This window comes from Lissotriton vulgaris, chromosome 8 (genome assembly GCF_964263255.1).
Source record: "Lissotriton vulgaris chromosome 8, aLisVul1.2, whole genome shotgun sequence".
Lineage (NCBI taxonomy): Eukaryota > Metazoa > Chordata > Amphibia > Caudata > Salamandridae > Lissotriton > Lissotriton vulgaris.
Window position 1 is genome coordinate 878534043 of NC_141696.1, and position 19236 is coordinate 878553278.

At 52.6% G+C, this 19236-nt stretch overlaps 1 protein-coding gene across 2 annotated transcripts in view; it reads left to right on the forward strand.

Moving 5' to 3' along the window:
* CLDN10 (claudin 10) overlaps window positions 1-19236 on the forward strand; it is a 388360-nt gene that overhangs the window by 302674 nt on the left and 66450 nt on the right. For both annotated transcript variants that reach the window (XM_086933398.1, XM_086933399.1), the window contains exon 3: window positions 9334-9415. In XM_086933398.1, coding sequence (XP_086789524.1) covers window positions 9334-9415 — 82 coding nt within the window. The remainder of the gene's footprint in view (window positions 1-9333; window positions 9416-19236) is intronic.

Genomic DNA, 19236 nt, shown 5'->3' on the forward strand with positions numbered 1-19236 from the left:
GGGTCTTCGGTTCGGTTGAGTTCTTGTGGGCGGGTGGTGCTGGATCCGTGTGCTTGGTGGTGCTGCAGGTGTGCCGGCAGCAGTGACAGCTGAAGGGTCCATGGGTGTCGACTGGTGATGCTAGCTTGCAGTTGTTGTTGCAGCCTGGGTAGAGTGCATGGAGTGCTGCTGGGTCATAGCGTTGGCGGGCGGAGGTCCAGGGTTCCTGGTGCTGGTCGCGGACGGGTCACGGACGGGCGCAGACATGCTTGCCTTTGACGCGCCTTCGGTGCACCAGCGGCGCGCCCGTAGCCGGCGGCCGCCATTAAGTAGGGGTCGGGGAGGGCTGGACAGCTGGGAGGCGGGAGCAGGGAGAGGAGCTGGATTGGGACAGTCTCGCTGGGGTGGAGGGGTCGGGGGGCAGCAGCGGCGGGGAAAGGTAAAGGGAGGAAAGAAGGGATAAAGAAAAAAGGGAAAATAAGCAGAAATAAGGCACAAAAGAGCAAAGATGCAGAAAAGGGCAGAAAGGTGAAAGATGGAAAGGGTAGAAAAACGAGGGAAATCAAGTGAAGGAGCAGAGGGAGAGAAAGGGAAAATGGGCAGAAATGAGGCACAAAAGAGCAGAGGTGCAGAAAGGTGAAAGATAGAAAGGGTAGAAAAACGAGTGAAAACGAGTGAAGGAGCAGAGGGAGAGAAAGGGAAAATGGGCAGAAATAAGTCACAAAAGAGCAGAGGTGCCGAAAGGTGCAGAAAGGTGAACAATAGAAAGGGTAGAAAAAACGAGTGAAGGAGCAGAGTGAGAGAAAGGAGACAGAGGTCCACTGGACCACCAGGGATGAGGCGCAGGGAAACCTGCGGGTGGAGGAGGGCCTCGATCACTAACACTCAAGAGTGCAGGGGCAGGGGCCCTCACTTAATGGTGGAGCTGCAAGGGTGGGAGAGCAATTTCACTGACAATGAGTCAGTGGTCTTGCTCGCGGGCCCCGCAGTGGCTGCCATTAAGTAGGGGTCGGGGAGGTCTGGACAGCTGGGAGGCGGTAGCGGGGAAAGGAGCTGGATTGGGCCGGTCACACTGGGGGGGGGGGAGGGGCCGCGGGGGCAGCAGCGGCGGGGAAAGGTAAAGGGAGGAAAGAAGGGATAAAGAAAAAAGGGAAAATAAGCAGAAATAAGGCAAAAAAGAGCAGAGATGCAGAAAAGGGCAGAAAGGTGAAAGATGGAAAGGGTAGAAAAACGAGTGAAAACGAGTGAAGGAGCAGAAGGAGAGAAAGGGGAAAATGGGCAGAAATAAGGCACAAAATAGCAGAGGTGCAGAAAGGTGAAAGATAGAAAGGGTAGAAAAACGAGTGCAAACGAGTCAAGGAGCAGAGGGAGAGAAGGGGAAAATGGGCAGAAATAAGGCACAAAAGAGCAGAGATGCAGAAAGGTGCAGAAAGGTGAAAGATAGAAAGGGTAGAAAAAACGAGTGAAGGAGCAGAGTGAGAGAAAGGAGACAGAGGTCCACTGGACCACCAGGAATGAGGCGCAGGGAAACCTGCGGGTGGAGGGGTCCTCGATCACTAACACTCAAGAGTGCAGGGGCAGGGGCACCTCACTTAATGGTGGAGCTGCGAGGGTGGAAGAGCAATTTCACTGACAATGAGTCAGTGGTCTTGCTCGCCTGTCCCCGCAGTGGCCGCCATTAAGTAGGGGTCGGGGAGGGCTGGACAGCTGGGAGGCGGGAGCGGGGAGAGGAGCTGGATTGGGGCGGTCACGCTGGGGGGAGGGGCCGCGGGGGCGGCAGCAGCGGGGAAAGGTAAAGGGAGGAAAGAAGGGATAAAGAAAAAAGGCAAAATAAGCAGAAATAAGGCAAAAAAGAGCATAGATGCAGAAAAGGGCGGAAAGGTGAAAGATGGAAAGGGTAGAAAAACGAGTGAAAACGAGTGAAGGAGCAGAGGGAGAGAAAGGGAAAATGGGCAGAAATAAGGCACAAAAGAGCAGAGGTGCAGAAAGGTGAAAGATAGAAAGGGTAGAAAAACGAGTGAAAACGAGTGAAGGAGCAGAGGGAGAGAAAGGGAAAATGGGCAGAAATAAGGCTCAAAAGAGCAGAGATGCAGAAAGGTGCAGAAAGGTGAACAATAGAAAGGGTAGAAAAAACGAGTGAAGGAGCAGAGTGAGAGAATGGAGACAGAGGTCCACTGGACCACCAGGGATGAGGCGCAGGGAAACCTGCGGGTGGAGGAGGGCCTCGATCACTAACACTCAAAAGTGCAGGGGCAGGGGCACCTCACTTAATAGTGGAGCTGCAAGGGTGGGAGAGAAATTTCACTGACAATGAGTCAGTGGTCTTGCTCGCCTGTCCCCGCAGTGGCCGCCGTAAAAGTAGGGGTCGGGGAGGGCTGGACAGCTGGGAGGCGGGAGCGGGGAGAGGAGCTGGGTTGGGCCGGTCGCGCTGGGGGGGGGAGGGGCGGCGGGGGAAGCAGCGGCGGGGAAAGGTAAAGGGAGGAAAGAAGGGATAAAGAAAAAAGGGAAAATAAGCAGAAATAAGGCAAAAAAGAGCAGAGATGCAGAAAAGGGCAGAAAGGTGAAAAATGGAAAGGGTAGAAAAACGAGTGAAAACGAGTGAAGGAGCAGAGGGAGAGAACGGGAAAATGGGCAGAAATAAGGCACAAAATAGCAGAGGTGCAGAAAGGTGAAAAATAGAAAGGGTAGAAAAACGAGTGAAAACGAGTGAAGGAGCAGAGGGAGAGAAAGGAGACAGAGGTCCACTGGACCACCAGGGATGAGGCGCAGGGAAACCTGCGGGTGGAGGAGGGCCTCGATCACTAACACTCAAGAGTGCAGGGGCAGGGGCACCTCACTTAATGGTGGAGCTGCGAGGGTGGGAGAGCAATTTCACTGACAATGAGTCAGTGGTCTTGCTCGCCTGTCCCCGCAGTGGCCGCCATTAAGTAGGGGTCGGGGAGGGCTGGACAGCTGGAAGGCGGGAGCTGGGAGAGGAGCTGGATTGGGCCGGTCGCGCTGGGGGGGGGTCGCGGGGGCAGCAGCGGCAGGGAAAGGTAAAGGGAGGAAAGAAGGGATAAAGAAAAAAGGGAAAATAAGCAGAAATAAGGCACAAAGGAGCAGAGATGCAGAAAAGGGCAGAAAGGTGAACGATGGAAAGGGTAGAAAAACGAGTGAAAACGAGTGAAGGAGCAGAGGGAGAGAAATCTCCCTCACAGGGCCTCTGGTAAAACAGCACTACGAAAACTTCATTGGCTCCCTATTGAGGAGTGCGTTAAGTTTAAAGCTCTTTGCTTTGCCCATCGCATTGCCCAGGGAAAAGGGCCTAGCTATCTACGCAGCCTGCTGACCATCCGCCGCCCCACCAGGAACCTTAGATCTGCTGGAGCGATGCTGTTTCAGCTCCCTCGCGCACGTAAGACCAGGATGGGAGGTAGCTCCTTTCGCTTTCTTGCAAGTAAGCACTGGAACAATCTCCCGTTAGATTTACGCATGGAGCCCACAGAAACAAGATTCAGACTCAAACTCAAAACTTTCCTTTTTCCAAAGTAACAATGGTTTCGTATTCCGGGACCCTTTGGGCCCCTGACCTCGGCCTCTTCTGGATACTGTAGCATTTCTTAGCGCGGGGACACACTGTCATAAGTGTAACCAGGCGCTCTATAAGTGTTTTTATTATTATTATTATTATTAGAAAGGGAAAATGGGCAGAAATAAGGCACAAAAGAGCAGAGGTGCAGAAAGGTGAAAGATAGAAAGGGTAGAAAAACGAGTGAAAACGAGTGAAGGTCGGGAGAGAAAGGGAAAATAGGCAGAAATAAGGCAGAAAAGAGCAGAGATGCAGAAAGGTGAAAGATAGAAAGGGTAGAAAAACGAGTGAAGGAGCAGAGTGAGAGAAAGGAGACAGAGGTCCACTGGACCACCAGGGATGAGGCGCAGGGAAACCTGCGGGTGGAGGAGGGCCTCGATCACTGACACTCAAGAGAGCAGGGGCAGGGGCACCTCACTTAATGGTGGAGCTGCAAGGGTGGGAGAGCAATTTCACTGACAATGAGTCAGTGGTCTTGCTCGCCTGTCCCCGCAGTGGCCGCCATTAAGTATGGGTCGGGGAGGGCTGGACAGCTGGGAGGCGGGAGCGGGGAGAGCAGCTGGATTGCGCCAGTCGGGCTGGGGGGAGGGGCCGCGGGGGCAGCAGCGGCGGGGAAAGGTAAAGGGAGGAAAGAAGGGATAAAGAAAAAAGGGAAAATAAGCAGAAATAAGGCACAAAAGAGCAGAGATGCAGAAAAGGGCAGAAAGGTGAAAGATGGAAAGGGTAGAAAAACGAGTGAAAACGAGTGAAGGAGCAGCGGGAGAGAAAGGGAAAATGGGCAGAAATAAGGCACAAAAGAGCAGAGGTGCAGAAAGGTGAAAGATAGAAAGGGTAGAAAAACGAGTGAAAACGAGTGAAGGAGCAGAGGGAGAGAAAGGGAAAATGGGCAGAAATAAGGCACAAAATGGGCAGAGATGGTGGAGCTGCGAGGGTGGGAGAGCAATTTCACTGACAATGAGTCAGTGGTCTTGCTCGCCTGTCCCGCAGTGGCCGCCATTAAGTAGGGGTCGGGGAGGGCTAGCAGCTGGGAGGCGGGAGCGAGGAGAGGAGCTGGATTGGGACGGTCGCGCTGGGGGGAGGGGCCACGGGGAAAGGTAAAGGGAGGAAAGAAGGGATAAAGAAAAAAGGGAAAATAAGCAGAAATAAGGCACAAAAGAGCAGAGATGCAGAAAAGGGCAGAAAGTTGAAAGATGGAAAGGGTAGAAAAACGAGTGAAATCGAGTGAAGGAGCAGAGGGAGAGAAAGGGAAAATGGGCAGAAATATGGCACAAAAGAGCAGATGTGCAGAAAGGTGAAAGATAGAAAGGGTAGAAAAACGAGTGAAGGAGCAGAGGGAGAGAAAGGGGAAATGGGCAGAAATAAGGCACAAAAGAGCAGAGATGCAGAAAGGTGCAGAAAGGTGAAAGATAGAAAGGGTAGAAAAAACGAGTGAAGGAGCAGAGTGAGAGAAAGGAGACAGAGGTCCACTGGACCACCAGGGATGAGGCGCAGGGAAACCTGCGGGTGGAGGAGGGCCTCGATCACTAACACTCAAGAGTGCAGGGGCAGGGGCACCTCACTTAATGATGGAGCTGCGTGGGTGGGGGAGCAATTTCACTGACAATGAGTCAGTGATCTTGCTCGCCTGTCCCCGCAGTGGCCGCCATTAAGTAGGGGTCGGGGAGGGCTGGACAGCTGGGAGGCGGGAGCGGGGAGAGGAGCTGGATTGGGCCAGTCGCGCTGGGGAGGGGGGGGGGGCACGGGGGCAGCAGCTGCGGGGAAAGGTAAAGGGAGGAAAGAAGGGATAAAGAAAAAAGGGAAAATAAGCAGAAATAAGGAACAAAAGAGCAGAGATGCAGAAAAGAGCAGAAAGGTGAAAGATGGAAAGGCTAGAAAAACAAGTGAAAACGAGTGAAGGAGCAGAGGGAGAGAAAGGGAAATGGGCAGAAATAAGGCACAAAAGAGCAGAGGTGCAGAAAGGTGCAGAAAGGTGAAAGATAGAAAGGGTAGAAAAACGAGTGAAGGAGCAGAGTGAGAGAAAGGAGATAGAGGTCTACTGGACCACCAGGGATGAGGCGCAGGGAAACCTGCGGGTGGAGGGGTCCTCGATCACTAACACTCAAGAGTGCAGGGGCAGGGGCACCTCACTTAATGGTGGAGCTGCGAGGTTGGGAGAGCAATTTCACTGACAATGAGTCAGTGGTCTTGCTCGCCTGTCCCGCAGTGACCGCCATTAACCCGTTAAGCGCGCCGCAAATTCCGCCCCAGTGCGGACGTTCCATTGCGCTAACGGGATCAGAACGTTCAGCGGACGTGCGCAGCACTAGCGAGGTAGTGCACGCGACGTCCGCCGAACGTTCGCAGCACTAAAGGGGTTAAGTAGGGGTCGGGGAGGGCTGGACAGCTGGGAGGCGGGAGCAGGGAGAGGAGCTGGATTGGAACGGTCGCGCTGGGGGGAGGGGCCGCGGGGGCAGCAGCGGCGGGGAAAGGTCAAGGGAGGAAAGAAGGGATAAAGAAAAAAGGGAAAATAAGCAGAAATAAGGCACAAAAGAGCAGAGATGCAGAAAAGGGCAGAAAGGTGAAAGATGGAAAGGGTAGAAAAACGAGTGAAAACGAGTGAAGGAGCAGAGGGAGAGAAAGGGAAAATGGGCAGAAAAAGACACAAAAGAGCAGAGATGCAGAAAGGTGCAGAAAAGTGCAGAAAGGTGAAAGATAGAAAGGGTAGAAAAAACGAGTGAAGGAGCAGAGTGAGAGAAAGGAGACAGAGGTCCACTGGACCACCAGGGATGAGGCGCAGGGAAACCTGCGGGTGGAGGAGGGCCTCGATCACTAACACTCAAGAGTGCAGGGGCACCTCACTTAATGGTGGAGCTGCGTGGGTGGGAGAGCAATTTCACTTACAATGAGGCAGTGGTCTTGCTCCCCTGTCCCCGCAGTGGCCGCCATTAAGTAGGGGTCAGGGAGGGCTGGACAGCTGGTAGGCGGGAGCGGGGAGAGGAGCTGGATTGGGCCGGTTGCGCTGGGGGGAGGGGCCGCGGGGGTAGCAGCGGCAGGGAAAGGTAAAAGGGAGGAAAGAAAGGATAAAGAAAAAAGGGAAAATAAGCCGAAATAAGGTACAAAAGAGCAGAGATGCAGAAAAGGGCAGAAAGGTGAAAGATGGAAAGGGTAGAAAAACGAGTGAAAACGAGTGAAGGAGCAGAGGGAGAGAAAGGGAAAATGGGCAGAAAGAAGGCACAAAAGAGCGGAGGTGCAGAAAGGGGAAAGATAGAAAGGGTAGAAAAACGAATGAAAACGAGTGAAGGAGCAGAGGGAGAGAAAGGGAAAATGGGCAGAAATAAGGCACAAAAGAGCAGAGATGCAGAAAGGTGCAGAAAGGTGAAAGATTGAAAGGGTAGAAAAAACGAGTGAAGGAGCAGAGCGAGAGAAAGGAGACAGAGGTCCACTGGACCACCAGGGATGAGGCGCAGGGAAACCTGCGGGTGGAGGAGGGCCTCGATCACTAACAGTCAAGAGTGCAGGGGCAAGGGCACCTCACTTAATGGTGGAGCTGCGAGGGTGGGAGAGCAATTTCACTGACAATGAGTCAGTGTCAGAGTACATAATGCCATAGCGATGGCCCCTGAGTTGGTCCACCCAGCAGCTATACTATTAGCTGACATAGACAAAGCTTTCGATTCTCCCAGCTGCGTTTATCTATTCAAAATACTTGAAGCGGTTAACTTTGGCCCACGCTTCATAGCATATGTCTGTTTACTCTACACTAACTTAAAGTCCTCTGTTCGCATAGCAGAATATCGCTCAGACCCCTTCCATATTTATAGGGGCAAGAGACAGGGTTGCCCCCTATCCCTGCTGTTGTCCGCCCTAGCAGTGGAACCCTTGGCAGCGTGGGTTCAAGGTGACCCGATGCTCCGTGAATTTGAATGGTCCCAGTCGAGATCAGACCACATCGCGCTATGCGCGGATGACGTCCTTTTCTTTAAGACTGACTCGTGGTTTTCAGGGCCTCGTATCTTACAAATCCTCAGTGTTTGGGAAAACTACAGGTCTGCAGACCAACCCTGCCAAATCTGTGCTTTTTCCAGTATATGGCAACCAGGGGCGTGGCACCAGGCGACGCAGCTCCTATATAGCTCCATAAACTACCCCCAGTGAGTAGAGTGGTAATACAGCTTTGGCGGTATACGGTGAGACAAATGGGGTGGTGCGAGACCCTAACCTAATTGACTCCTTTGCGGCATGACACATACCTCAATCCAGTGGCAGATCTGAGGGGGGTTCCATGGGTGGCACTTAGTAGGGATATCTACCCTGGGGGATGTAATGCGGGGCACTACATTGAAATCTTTTCAACAGCTACAAGCAGAACTTCAACTACATAAGACACAATTTTACAAATATCTCCAATTACGCCATGCTTTGAGCCCCATGATTCATGATTTAGAAACCCTACCGGAATTTCATCCTCTTGAGGGCAGCCTACTGATGAGGGATCTGGGGTTACATAAAATCTGGCAAACATATCAAACACTGACAACACATAAACAAACAACACTTGACAAGACTAGAAGAGCGTGGCAAGAAGATATCCCTGACTTGACGGACGATAACTGGGCTGAACCATTGCCAGCCCTCAGGGCACTGCTGTGTCCCCACGATACCACCTTATACAATTCAAGTGCATACACCACCCATACTACACATGAGCCAGACTCTGGAAGATTGGAGTTATTCAGCCCCCTATATGCTTAAGATGTGAGAGGGAGGAAGGGACATTTTTACGTACAGTCTGGAGCTGCACTGCGTTGCAGCCCTTTTGACGCAAGGTATCGTCTTGCCTAAGCAATGAATTATCATGGAAGCTCCTACTTGACCCACGACTCTTCCTCCTGCACAGTACCGACGAGATAGGGGGAAATAAGTACAAACAACGTCTGCTCTTGGCACTTACTATAGCCAAACGCGATAATGCCCAGCTGTAGAAGGGGACTTCTCCTCTGACTATAGGCAAATGGAAGGCCGAGCTAGACAGATGTATCGGTGCAGAGATTGCGTGTTTCTAGCCTGTGGTTGCCCCAAAAACATAGGAAAATATGGACCAGCTGGGTGACATATTGTGGGATAGATCTTCCCCTTCTCCCATCTTCGGATCTCTGACAGGAATCACTACCCATTCAAATATCCACTGATCAAATCATTCTATACTATGTAACAGCCTGTCATTCTATGAATGTAACCTTTGTACAAATACTGGGCTCTAGTACAGTCTACATTATGTTCATGTTGTGTAACCTGCAAGTTCCGCAGGTATTGCAATTGTTTAAAGACTTCGGCACTCCTGATTTATTTTGTTTCTTACAGGTACTTGTAGGGCTATGGCCCAAATTCCTTCAGGAAAACCGAATAAAATGTATTTAAAAATAAAAATACAGCACAAATTCAGCTAGTGCAGCAAAAGGTCATATTAACTACATCTCCACAATTTTAAAGAACAATCTATTTAAAATCTATTTGCACCACTGTTTTTCTATTTTCTAATTCCTATGTATGGTATGTCTCTGGTTAAGACCAAATAAGAAGAAATTTTGAGATTTTGGAAAAAATATCGAATGGCATCTCAATTTCTTATTATACATTTCATTAAGGCCAAGTCTTAAAATGTTCAGGATAAAGCACACTCGTTGTCATCAGTTCACACTTTGAAGGCTGCAACTGCCCAAATCTACTAGATGCACAATATATTAACATGCAGATGCGTAACATCTGTGCTCATACACGTTACTGACTGTTCATTGCATGTTTTACAGGACTGTCCTCTCTGAGCGCTTGTTCTCTATATGCGCACAAGACTACATCTGAATATTTTGATCCAAGTTTTATTGCAGCAAAGTAAGTTTTATTATCTTTCCTCTCTTTTAATTTAAGATCAAAGCAAAATTATTAAACGAAATAAAAAGGTTGTTAAAGTTAGATACTTCTCCAAATTAACAGGCTTTTGGTCTGCAGTGGTAGCAGAGATCGAAAGTGTGAATTTGTCTCCTAGGCGCCAAACAACAAACTTGTTTGGGGTAGCCGACCTGGTGATATCGATAAGATGTATTTGTTTCTACACGTACGTCACTGTATCAGTAGGCAAAGATTATATTCATAATAATTCTCATAGTTTACTTGCTAACATACATGGGACATTTTCTAATATTATAGCATTCACAAGCTGTCCACATATGTTTTGCGTCACTGAGTGTGAAAAACGGAAACCATCACACATTATAGGCAAAATCGTCTCTTGATGCTGTCTTTGAAATGCAAGCGCCAGGCTCTGTCTTTAGATCAAGGGCTCTGAAGTAAGGTGATACATCTTAAAGACTTGGAAATCATAGGAGAATGATACAATATGAGGGCAGGAGATTTACTTAATATGTCCTACGCTCAACCCTTCTTCTCTTTTGAAATATGCAAAAATGTATGCTAAGGAATAGTAAGGATGTGTAAGAAATTGTCTATATAATTTGAGGTAACAAGTTATTGCTTACAAACAAAATGTTTTGGGGTCATTTGCGACACCTTAGACATATACATATATTAAACTTCAGTATTTAATGAGTTTGACCACTTATCTTAATTTTCAGTTAAGGTTGTTCTATCAAGTGACCGAACCTGCTACTAACAACTTGTTTTTCATAAACACGTGTACTCTCAAACTAATGAACACAATTAATATCCTGAACTACGCAACTTTAACAAACAGGAGTGAGTTTTAGGGAAAGCTGCAAGACCGAAACCCCCTACAGGACTGTCCCATTGGGAAATCCACACTGACTAAGAGCATCATCTAATGAATATGATTGTATGGTGGTGGAGAAGGTTGAAAGTCCTCACCTATCCTAGGAGATCCTGAGGCATAATTGAAGACAATTGCTTAGATGGATGTTAGGTACGGTCTCAAGGCCCAAATAACTGCACTCATACTAGTAAATCTATAGTGCCCAATTAAAAGACCCCTTAAATACATCTGTGCAGGTTTTTTATGATCACTGCAAGAAAAAATCCCACACACAGATTCCACATTATGGAAATGAGTGGCTAAGCAGATGACTCAGTCAACCTATGTGCTTTGAGATGGATAAGCCCACAAGCCCGACACAACGGTAGGACTTCCACCCTAGGGAGACCTACGACGCACAGACAGCACTCTGCACCAAAAGACACCACCACCTATAGAGTCTGCGAAAATGACAAGTGTATCCTTTAAGAGAAATCTTTGATGTGATGGGCCTGAGTCAGGAAAAAAGCCATGCCTACACATCTACACTTATTCCTACATATGCCAGTAGATGTATGACATTTGAGAATTTAGAGATATTCCCAGTAGTATGTCTGGAAAGTTGTGCCCATCTCAGCTTTCCAGGCACCAGGAAAGTCCTAGGATATTTTTAGGTTTAAAGTATTTTTATTAAGGTACAAAAAACATGGGGAAGGGAATAGGAGGTCAAGCGAACATACAGTACAAGACGCGAAACGTTGCAGCGATTCAGAAGGAAAGTAGGGAGGCAGGAAGCCCCGGAGGGTAACAGGGCATAAGTCATAAGGCAATAAGGCAGTGCGAATGACCCTCCAGTAGACCCCCATTCCCCGAGCAAGGCCGAGCTGGAGTAGCGTCCCGCAACACAGTGAAAAAACACACCATCCCTCCAACCCCCCGTCCCCGGAAAAATAGGAGAAAGAAAAGCAAAGGAGAAAAAGGAAGAAAACAATACCCCAACATCCCCGTCCGAAGGTCAGCATTTAGAAGCATGTAACCCCGCCCCCCACCCCCAGCCCAAACCCCCCGATCCCGCGGCATTCACTCCGTTGGAGCCGCCGGCGGCGTCAGCCTAAGGAGTCGCAGGTACCGTGGACATGTGAGCTCGCGAAATTCCGTGGACAGCAGTGCTAAAAAGGGGTGCCAGAGCTCTTCAAACTGGTCTACATTCCCAGCTACTGTTAGCGACAACTTCTCCATACCCAGTACTTGCCAGAGCCGGTGTAGCCAGCCAGTGATAGAGGGGGCAGTGGGGGTACGCCAGAGTACAAGGATGTTTTGAACCGCTGAGCCTAGCGCAATCGCAATCTGTCTACCCCTGCGGGACTTCAGCGGGTACATCAGGTCATTGGGGAGGCCTAGCAAGACATACGCAGGGAAGCGCGGGAGCTCGATCTCAAAATGCCTATCCACCTCATCCAAGACCTCCTTCCAATAGGCCGACAGCACCGGGCACTCCCAGAGAATGTGCGTGAGGGTGCCTTCCTGTCCGCAGCCGCGCCAGCAACCTTTATCGCCGATTTTGCGCATCTCGTAAAGCCTCTCCGGGGTGTAATACCAATAGGTGGACACCTTAGTAAAGGTCTCCGTCAGCCCAGTGTGGTACGCAGAGTGCCTCGCCCGATACGCGATCCTGTCCCATTCCTTGTGGCTCAAGGTCCTGCCCAATTCCCTGTGCCAGCGCTCCCTCCCAGGGTTATGGTAATGAAACGGCGGGGGTTGGAGAAACTTATACAAGTCGGTGATAAGCTTGGCATCCGAGGTCCGGGTTACCAGCCACCGCTCATAGGGCGTAATCGAACGGGCAGCGACATCGCGCACTGGGGGTTGAAGAGCCCAGTGGCGGACTTGCATATAACGCAGTCTGTCCCCCTCCGGTAGGCCAAACTCCTGACGGAGCTGCTGGAAGGGGAGCACACCCTCCGGCCCGTAGATCTGGAAAAGCGCCCTACAACCCGCGCTCACCCAGTGGGAAAAGGCTCCCGGTTCCAGACCCGGAGTGAAGTCTGGATTGCCAGCAATGGGAGTAAACGGTGATGGAAAAGTGGTGAGCTCACGAAGCTCACACACCGCGTCCCACACTCGCAGCGGAACCCGGGTGATAAAGGAGGCATAGAGATTAGGCGGGCGGTGAGTGCGCCGCAGGAACGGGACTTCCTGGAGGGTACGGCCCGCAACTGCCTGGTCCTGAAAGAGCCAGTGCTTGTCCGATTCCCACCGGCTCCACTCCACCAAATATCGAAGTTGCGCCGCCTGAAAGTATTTCCGGAGGTCCGGGACACCGAGACCCCCCGCCTCCGGGGCAAGCATGGAGAGGACCCGTTTCATCCGAGGCTTACGGCCTTGCCACACAAAGCGGGAGATGTCAGCCTGCGCCTGCCGTATCCAACCTACAGGAGGCTGTAGAGGTAGAGCGTGAAAAAGATACAGGATCTGAGGCAGTATCGTCATCTTCACCGCTGCGATACGGCCCAGCCACGAGAGCAGGCCTTTGTTCCATCGGCCGAGTTCCTCCTTGATCTTTTTGCCCAGGGAGGAATAGTTGGCTGTGACCATTGCAGGTAGGGAGGGTGCAAGCAAAATCCCCAGGTAAGGCACCGTGGAGGAGGACCATTGCAGAGGAAAAAGACGCTGGAGGTCCCGCCTAGTGTCGACAGAGAGTGACACATCCAGGGCAGCCGATTTAGACATATTCATTTTGAAGCCCGCCACGCGGGCAAAGGAGTTCAGTTCCTGGACGCAGGCAGGGAGCGACCGCTTGGGGTCATCCAGGGTCAGCAAGACATCGTCCGCATATAAGCTGACAGTATGGGTGTATTGCCCCATCTTCACTCCAATAGCATCCGGGTTATCACGAATCCTCTGGGCAAACGGCTCCATATAGAGGGCAAACAGGAGCGGCGAAAGGGGGCAGCCCTGTCTCGTGCCGCGCTCAATGGCAAAGCTGCTGGAGCTGTGTCCGTTGACACGCACCGATGCTGACGGCCTCCTATAACAATTAAAGACCATAGTGCGGAACTTCTCACCGATCCCCAGTTTCCCGAGAACCAGCTCGAGGTACGGCCAATGAACCCTATCAAAGGCCTTCTCCGCGTCGACCGACAGCAGCATCCGCTCCCCCGGGACGCGTGAGGCCTTTTCTAGCACGTGCGTCACCCTCTTGGTGTTGTCGACCGTTTGCCTACCGGGTACAAAACCGGCCTGGTCCACCTCCACCAGACCTGGTAGGTGCAGACCCAATCTGGCCGCCAAGATCCCCGTGTAAAGCTTGAGGTCCACATTTAGAAGTGAGATGGGCCGATACGAGCCGCACAGAGTCCGGTCCTTCCCCGGTTTCGGAATAACCGACACAGTCGCCGAGAGGAGGTCCGGTGGGATGGCTCCCGGTTCAGAGAAGGAATTGAATAAGCGAGCCAGGAGAGGCGCGACAGTGGAACAGAAGGTCTTGTAAAACAAGGCCGTATAGCCATCCGGGCCCGGGGCCTTGCCGTGCTTTAACCGTGCAATAGCGGAGATGACTTCCTCCACATGAATGCTCCTCTCCAGGTGGTCCGCCTGGGCGGGATCCAGGACCGGGAGGGTTACTGATTCCAAATATGCCTCAGCCTCTCCCGGTGGGGAGGGCTCTGCAGCGTACAGCGCCTCATAGAAGGCACGGAAGGAGTCCGCCACCTCCGCGTCACCGGAAATCGGGACCCCGTCTGCTCCCACTACCTCCTTTACCACGTTGCGCTGCTGCGCAGCCCTGAGCCGGTGGGCCAGGAGCTTACCGCATCTGTCTCCGCCTGTGTAAAAGGCATGTTTCAAGCGCAACGCCGCATACTCCGCCCGGTCCAGGTCCAACGCAGAGAGGAGTTTCCGCGCCGCCTTCAGCTGCCTCCAAACTCGAGGAGCCCCCGTCCGGCGGTGAACCTGTTCAAGTTCCCTGACCTGCGCCGTTAGTTCCTCCCACTTACGTTGCCGCTCCTTGTTCTCCGCCGAGGAAATGGAGATAAACTCCCCTCTGACGACCGCTTTCAAAGCCGCCCACTGCGTTGCTAGGGACGTGTCGGAGTTGTTATTGTGGGTCAGGTACTCCTGAATGACCTCCTCCACTCGCTTCACCACCGATTTCTTATGGAGAAGCGTGTCCCGAAGCCGCCACATCCCTCTAGAGGGGGGGGCCGCCGGCCAAGCAAATATTCCGGAAACCGGCGCATGGTCGGACAGGGACAAAACCCCGATGTCTGCCGCCGTGGCGGCCGAGCGAAGCGGTCCGCTCACCAAAAGGTAGTCCAACCGCGAATAAGTGCGGTGTGCGTGGGAGAAATATGAGTAGTCCCTATCGGCGGGGTGCATGGTGCGCCAGAGGTCATGCAGATCCATCTCTGCAATCTGGTCCTGAACCGCTCTAGAAAGCTCCCCCGTCTGCGGAAAGCGCTGGGCAGACCTATCCAAAGTGGAGTCGAAGACCATGTTCAGGTCTCCCCCCAGAATGACGTGGCGATCGGGCGAGGCAGTAACGTCTACCAACACTGATTCCAGGAAGCGATCCTGGTGGTCATTTGGGCTGTACACGGAGCCAACCGTGAAGGCAACACCCCCCAGACGCATGCGATACACCAGAAGCCTCCCCTTCTGCTCTGCATGTTTATACAACACCTCACCCCTGAAGGAGCTGGCTAGAAGAATGGCTACCCCCGCAGTCTTAGTCGCAGCCGAGGAAAAGAGTTGCGTGGGGAACTTGGCAGAGCGCAACCTATGGCAATCTTTAGAGAGTAAATGGGTTTCCTGCAGGAGGCAGATATCCGCCTGCGACCCTTCTAGCAGGGAGAGGATCGCCCTACGCTTCACAGGATTATTCAGACCCTTAACGTTAAGGGTCACTACTTTCAAGGACGGCATCGCTCCCAGGGAAGCAAAGCACTATGCATCAAGCGAGGGATCAGTGGAGGGGGCGCGCAGGGCAGGGGCGCAGGGAAGGCCAGAGTCGGCTTCGCAAGTGTTCGGACAATATCGGACGGGACCCCCCCAACACCAAACCAGCTCTTGAACCCCCCCAAAACCAACCCATGGCAACCAGCCAAAACCAAAAACAAGAAAAAACACCCCATTGTCTCAGTCTAGCCCAAGTGGGCGAGTCTGTAGAAACCAGTCAAGTGGACGTCCAGCCACACACCTCCAACCTCTCCCCCCCAACCCCCAGCCCCAACCCAGCATCGTAGAAGCTAAGAGTCTCTCCCCCCAGAGTAAAGTTAGGCCGTTTGGGCCACGCCATTAGAATCAGGCAAGTTCCTGGCCGCAGTCCTCAGGGCCTCCACCATATCCGCCCTGATGGTAGGGGAGTCAGGGCGACTCGCCGTCGCCGACGATTGGCGCCTCCTCGATCTCCGTCGGCCCCGCCGCTCGGGGCGCCTCCATGCGGGTGTCGCCCCTTCTTCCTCTGTAGCTGTGAGTCCCAGCACCCCACAGACATCTTGTAAGGAGCGCAGCTGATGTAGCACCCCATTCCATCGGAAGATAAGACGGAAGGGGTGACCCCAGGAGTAGGCCGTCTCATGCTCTCGCAGAAAGTCCGTAGCGATGCGGAAAGACCTGCGCTTCTGCAGTGTGATGGCGGACAGGTCTTGATAGAGCGCCACAGGTCGTTCTCGGAAGGACAGCGGCTGCTTCCTGCGGGCCTCTGTCATGATGCGCTCCTTCAGGGGAAAATCCGGCAGGAATGCCAGGATATCAGGTGGGGGTGCCGATGACTGGCGCTGGCGGCCCACCCTGTGTGCTCTGTCGATGCGGATCGGGAAGTCCGCTCCTTCTCCCAAGATGTCGCGGAACAGGTCCTGCAGATAGGCCACTAGGTCCGCACCCTCATCCGCGGACGGCACGCCTCGCACCCGGATGTTATTCCGCCTGGACCTATTCTCGAGGTCCTCAGAGTGGGCCTGTAGCTCGACACACTGCTCCCGTAGGCGGAGAACGTCTTGCTGGAGATGAACTATCTCTTCATCGCGACGTTGGGCCGCCGTTTCCACAGTGTCGACCCGCTCGCCCAGGCCCTCGATTTCTCTACGCACTTCACGGACCTCTCCGGCCACCTCGGTCTTGAGAGTCTGGAATTCCTCCTTGAGGGAGCTGAATAAGTCCTCCATGAAGGACCTCGTGACTGGTGGTTCGCCTCCGGCGGTGTCTGTTGAGGCCCGGGAGGACCCCGGGGACGGCTGCGCCCTGTCTCGCAGTTGCTGGGCCCTGCCGAGCATGTCCGGCAGAGTGCGATCTCCCCGTGCCGCGCCTCGTCTCCCAGCCATCTTGGCCTCCGCGGTGGGTGAAGCCTAGAGCTGGCCGCTGCAAATGTACTCAGCCGCTCGTGGGCACCAGATGTGAAGACCTCGCCGAGGACAAGGGTAGTGCGTCACAGGCGACAAGATGGCGGCACGGGCCAGGGCGAGACGACCATCGAGCCAGTCAGGGCGATAATCAGGGTTCAGGTCGGAGGCCTTCAGCCGCGTGCTTCCAGGGAGGGCGGCAGATGCATAGGCACCAAAATGAACCGAGGCGCCTGTATGACAAGGGCGCGGGCGAGGGTCACCAGTACCAGCTCCTCAACGACAAGATGGCGGGAGGGCGGAACCCAGGGGGGCAGCCCAGGCCAGCAAGTCTATGGGCGACCCTCAAACAGCAATGGGTCGGGAAATTGCGAAACCAGTGTCCCCCAGTTTCATCAGCTAGTACGCCCGGCTCGGCACCGCACAAACTCCAACGTCCCTCGCTTCCAGGCTCGGGGTCCGCAAGGCGTCACACACCGACACCCATGGCAGGGGGGTAGCTCGCCGACGCAGGTCTGGGGTCTGTCGTCCAGCGATGACTCTGGTCACCAGGCCGCCGGTCAGGAAGCCTCCGCACTCCACGGAGTCCGTCGAGCCCGTTCCCTCGGGATCCCCAGCTTTCAGCACTCGGCCCAGCCGAGGCGCGCGGACAGCGCCGCACTACGCTCCGCCTCCAGGCCCTTCTCCTCGGGGCGATCCGGGCTCCACTCCTCGAATCGAGCGTTGAACAAACTTTTCGGGGACTTCCCCCGGGGCAACAGAAGGCAAAGTGGTATCAAAATGTGCCCCAAGAACTCCGGCACAGTTCTCTCGCCCGCAGTGCAGCCGCGGGGGGAGAGAAGCGCAGGAATCGGGGCTCGAGCTGAGCTGGGCCGGAGGAGCTACGGAAGGAAGCGTCCGCTCACCCCGCCATCTTGGCCACGCCCCAGGATATTTTTAAAGATTGGTAGTTGCACAAGGCAAAATTGTGTGCTTATTGCAAATGAGCAATGTGAGACATCAGTGCCTATGTGGAATGTGACATTTGTCTTCACTTTTTCCCCAAGGGATAAACATTTCACGAAGTGGAAAATCTCCTTACCCTATACTCTGAAGAAGTTCTGAGATGCTTGGAAACAAAGAACTTGGAGTGTGAAGACCAGTCCTGGAGGGTAGAGAGATCCTTTGTAAGCTAAGAAAGGAGAAGGGTGATACGTCCTTGTAGGAAAGTCAGGAGCGGCTCCTCCATTAGAGCAGAGGAGCGTCGCCCCACTTAAGTGCCTCCCAAAGCCCCAGAGATGAAAAGTAAAATGGCAGTTCATTTCCATTTATTTTTCATCTTCTCGTCCTGAACATAGCGTTAGGATGGGGTAGGGCCTGCTGAGTGACAGCAGAGAGGAGTGGTGGGCAAAGGGCTGCTTTTGCACTGTTTAAAGGGCACATGTCCCTATAGCCGGCCGTCTTGCGACAGCCAGCCACACATGCGCACTTTAAACCTCTCAACGTAGCTGTCTCATGACAGCTTGATTGAAAGAAAGTGCAAGCATTCAGATCCCTCGGGAGCACTGATAGAGGCCGCTCCCACAGGACACTGCTCACACGCTGGTTAACAGCACATGAGCAGTTCAGAATTGGTTGAGTTTGCTGTGCCTGCACTGCAGTCCATGCGGAAGAGGTCGGAGTGACAGGAGGACGTTGTCAAATTTCGGTGTTTTTCATCTTCTTTTCCCATCCCCCTCCCTCAGTAGATACCAGCTGTCACTGAGGAAAGTGCCTCTGTATGCATGGTTCACTCTCACTTTTTGCCAAACATCTGATGCAACCTGACTTTATGGGCCCTGGGACCCAGCCAATCATGTTCCCAGGGGCTGTGTTCTTTCCCAATATTGTGCCTTTGCGCCCACAATTGGCGCATCTCTGGCCACAGGTAAACCCCTTGTAAAATGTACCATGGATGCCAAGGGCACTGTGAGCAGGAAAGGCCACTAAGGGCAGCAGCACCCATTGTGTAACCTTTAGAGGCCCTATACCTTAACACCCACGCACTGCCATTGCAGGCTGCGTGTGTTGGTGTAGAGAAAAGTGAAGAGCTGACATAGCACACATCCCTGTACCCTGAGCTTTAGGAGTCAGAATGAACCCGATGATGAAGCATGACACTAATATAGTGTGAGGGTTACATATAAAAAATGATTCTTTTTTTCCCCACCCCTAGTGGAGTCTAGGTGTGGCAAGCACTGCCACTCATTGGCCCAGTGCATTGAGGTTTGGAGGGATACTCTATAGGTATTGTTAATGTGAAGTTTGTAGATGTTCTGTTTCCCTTTCCTCTTTAAAAAGGGATTTACTCTAGGACTTTGGAATTGCAAACCTCAGTCCATTCCAGGGTGGGAAATTGCCATAGAGGAGCATGTGTATGCTCACAAATTGACGTTTGTGACCCTTCATAAACTCACAAGGCTAATGACGTTGTTTAATGCTCGAATCGCACTTTTTGGTCAGAGATACTCTTGCATAATTGTACTCAGCTGTGGCATACAATGACAAGAGTAAATTAATATCCATCAGTTTTCTTAGCTGATGTAAATCTGGCCACTTTTGGTCGTAAAGAGTTTTTTATGGCAAAAATC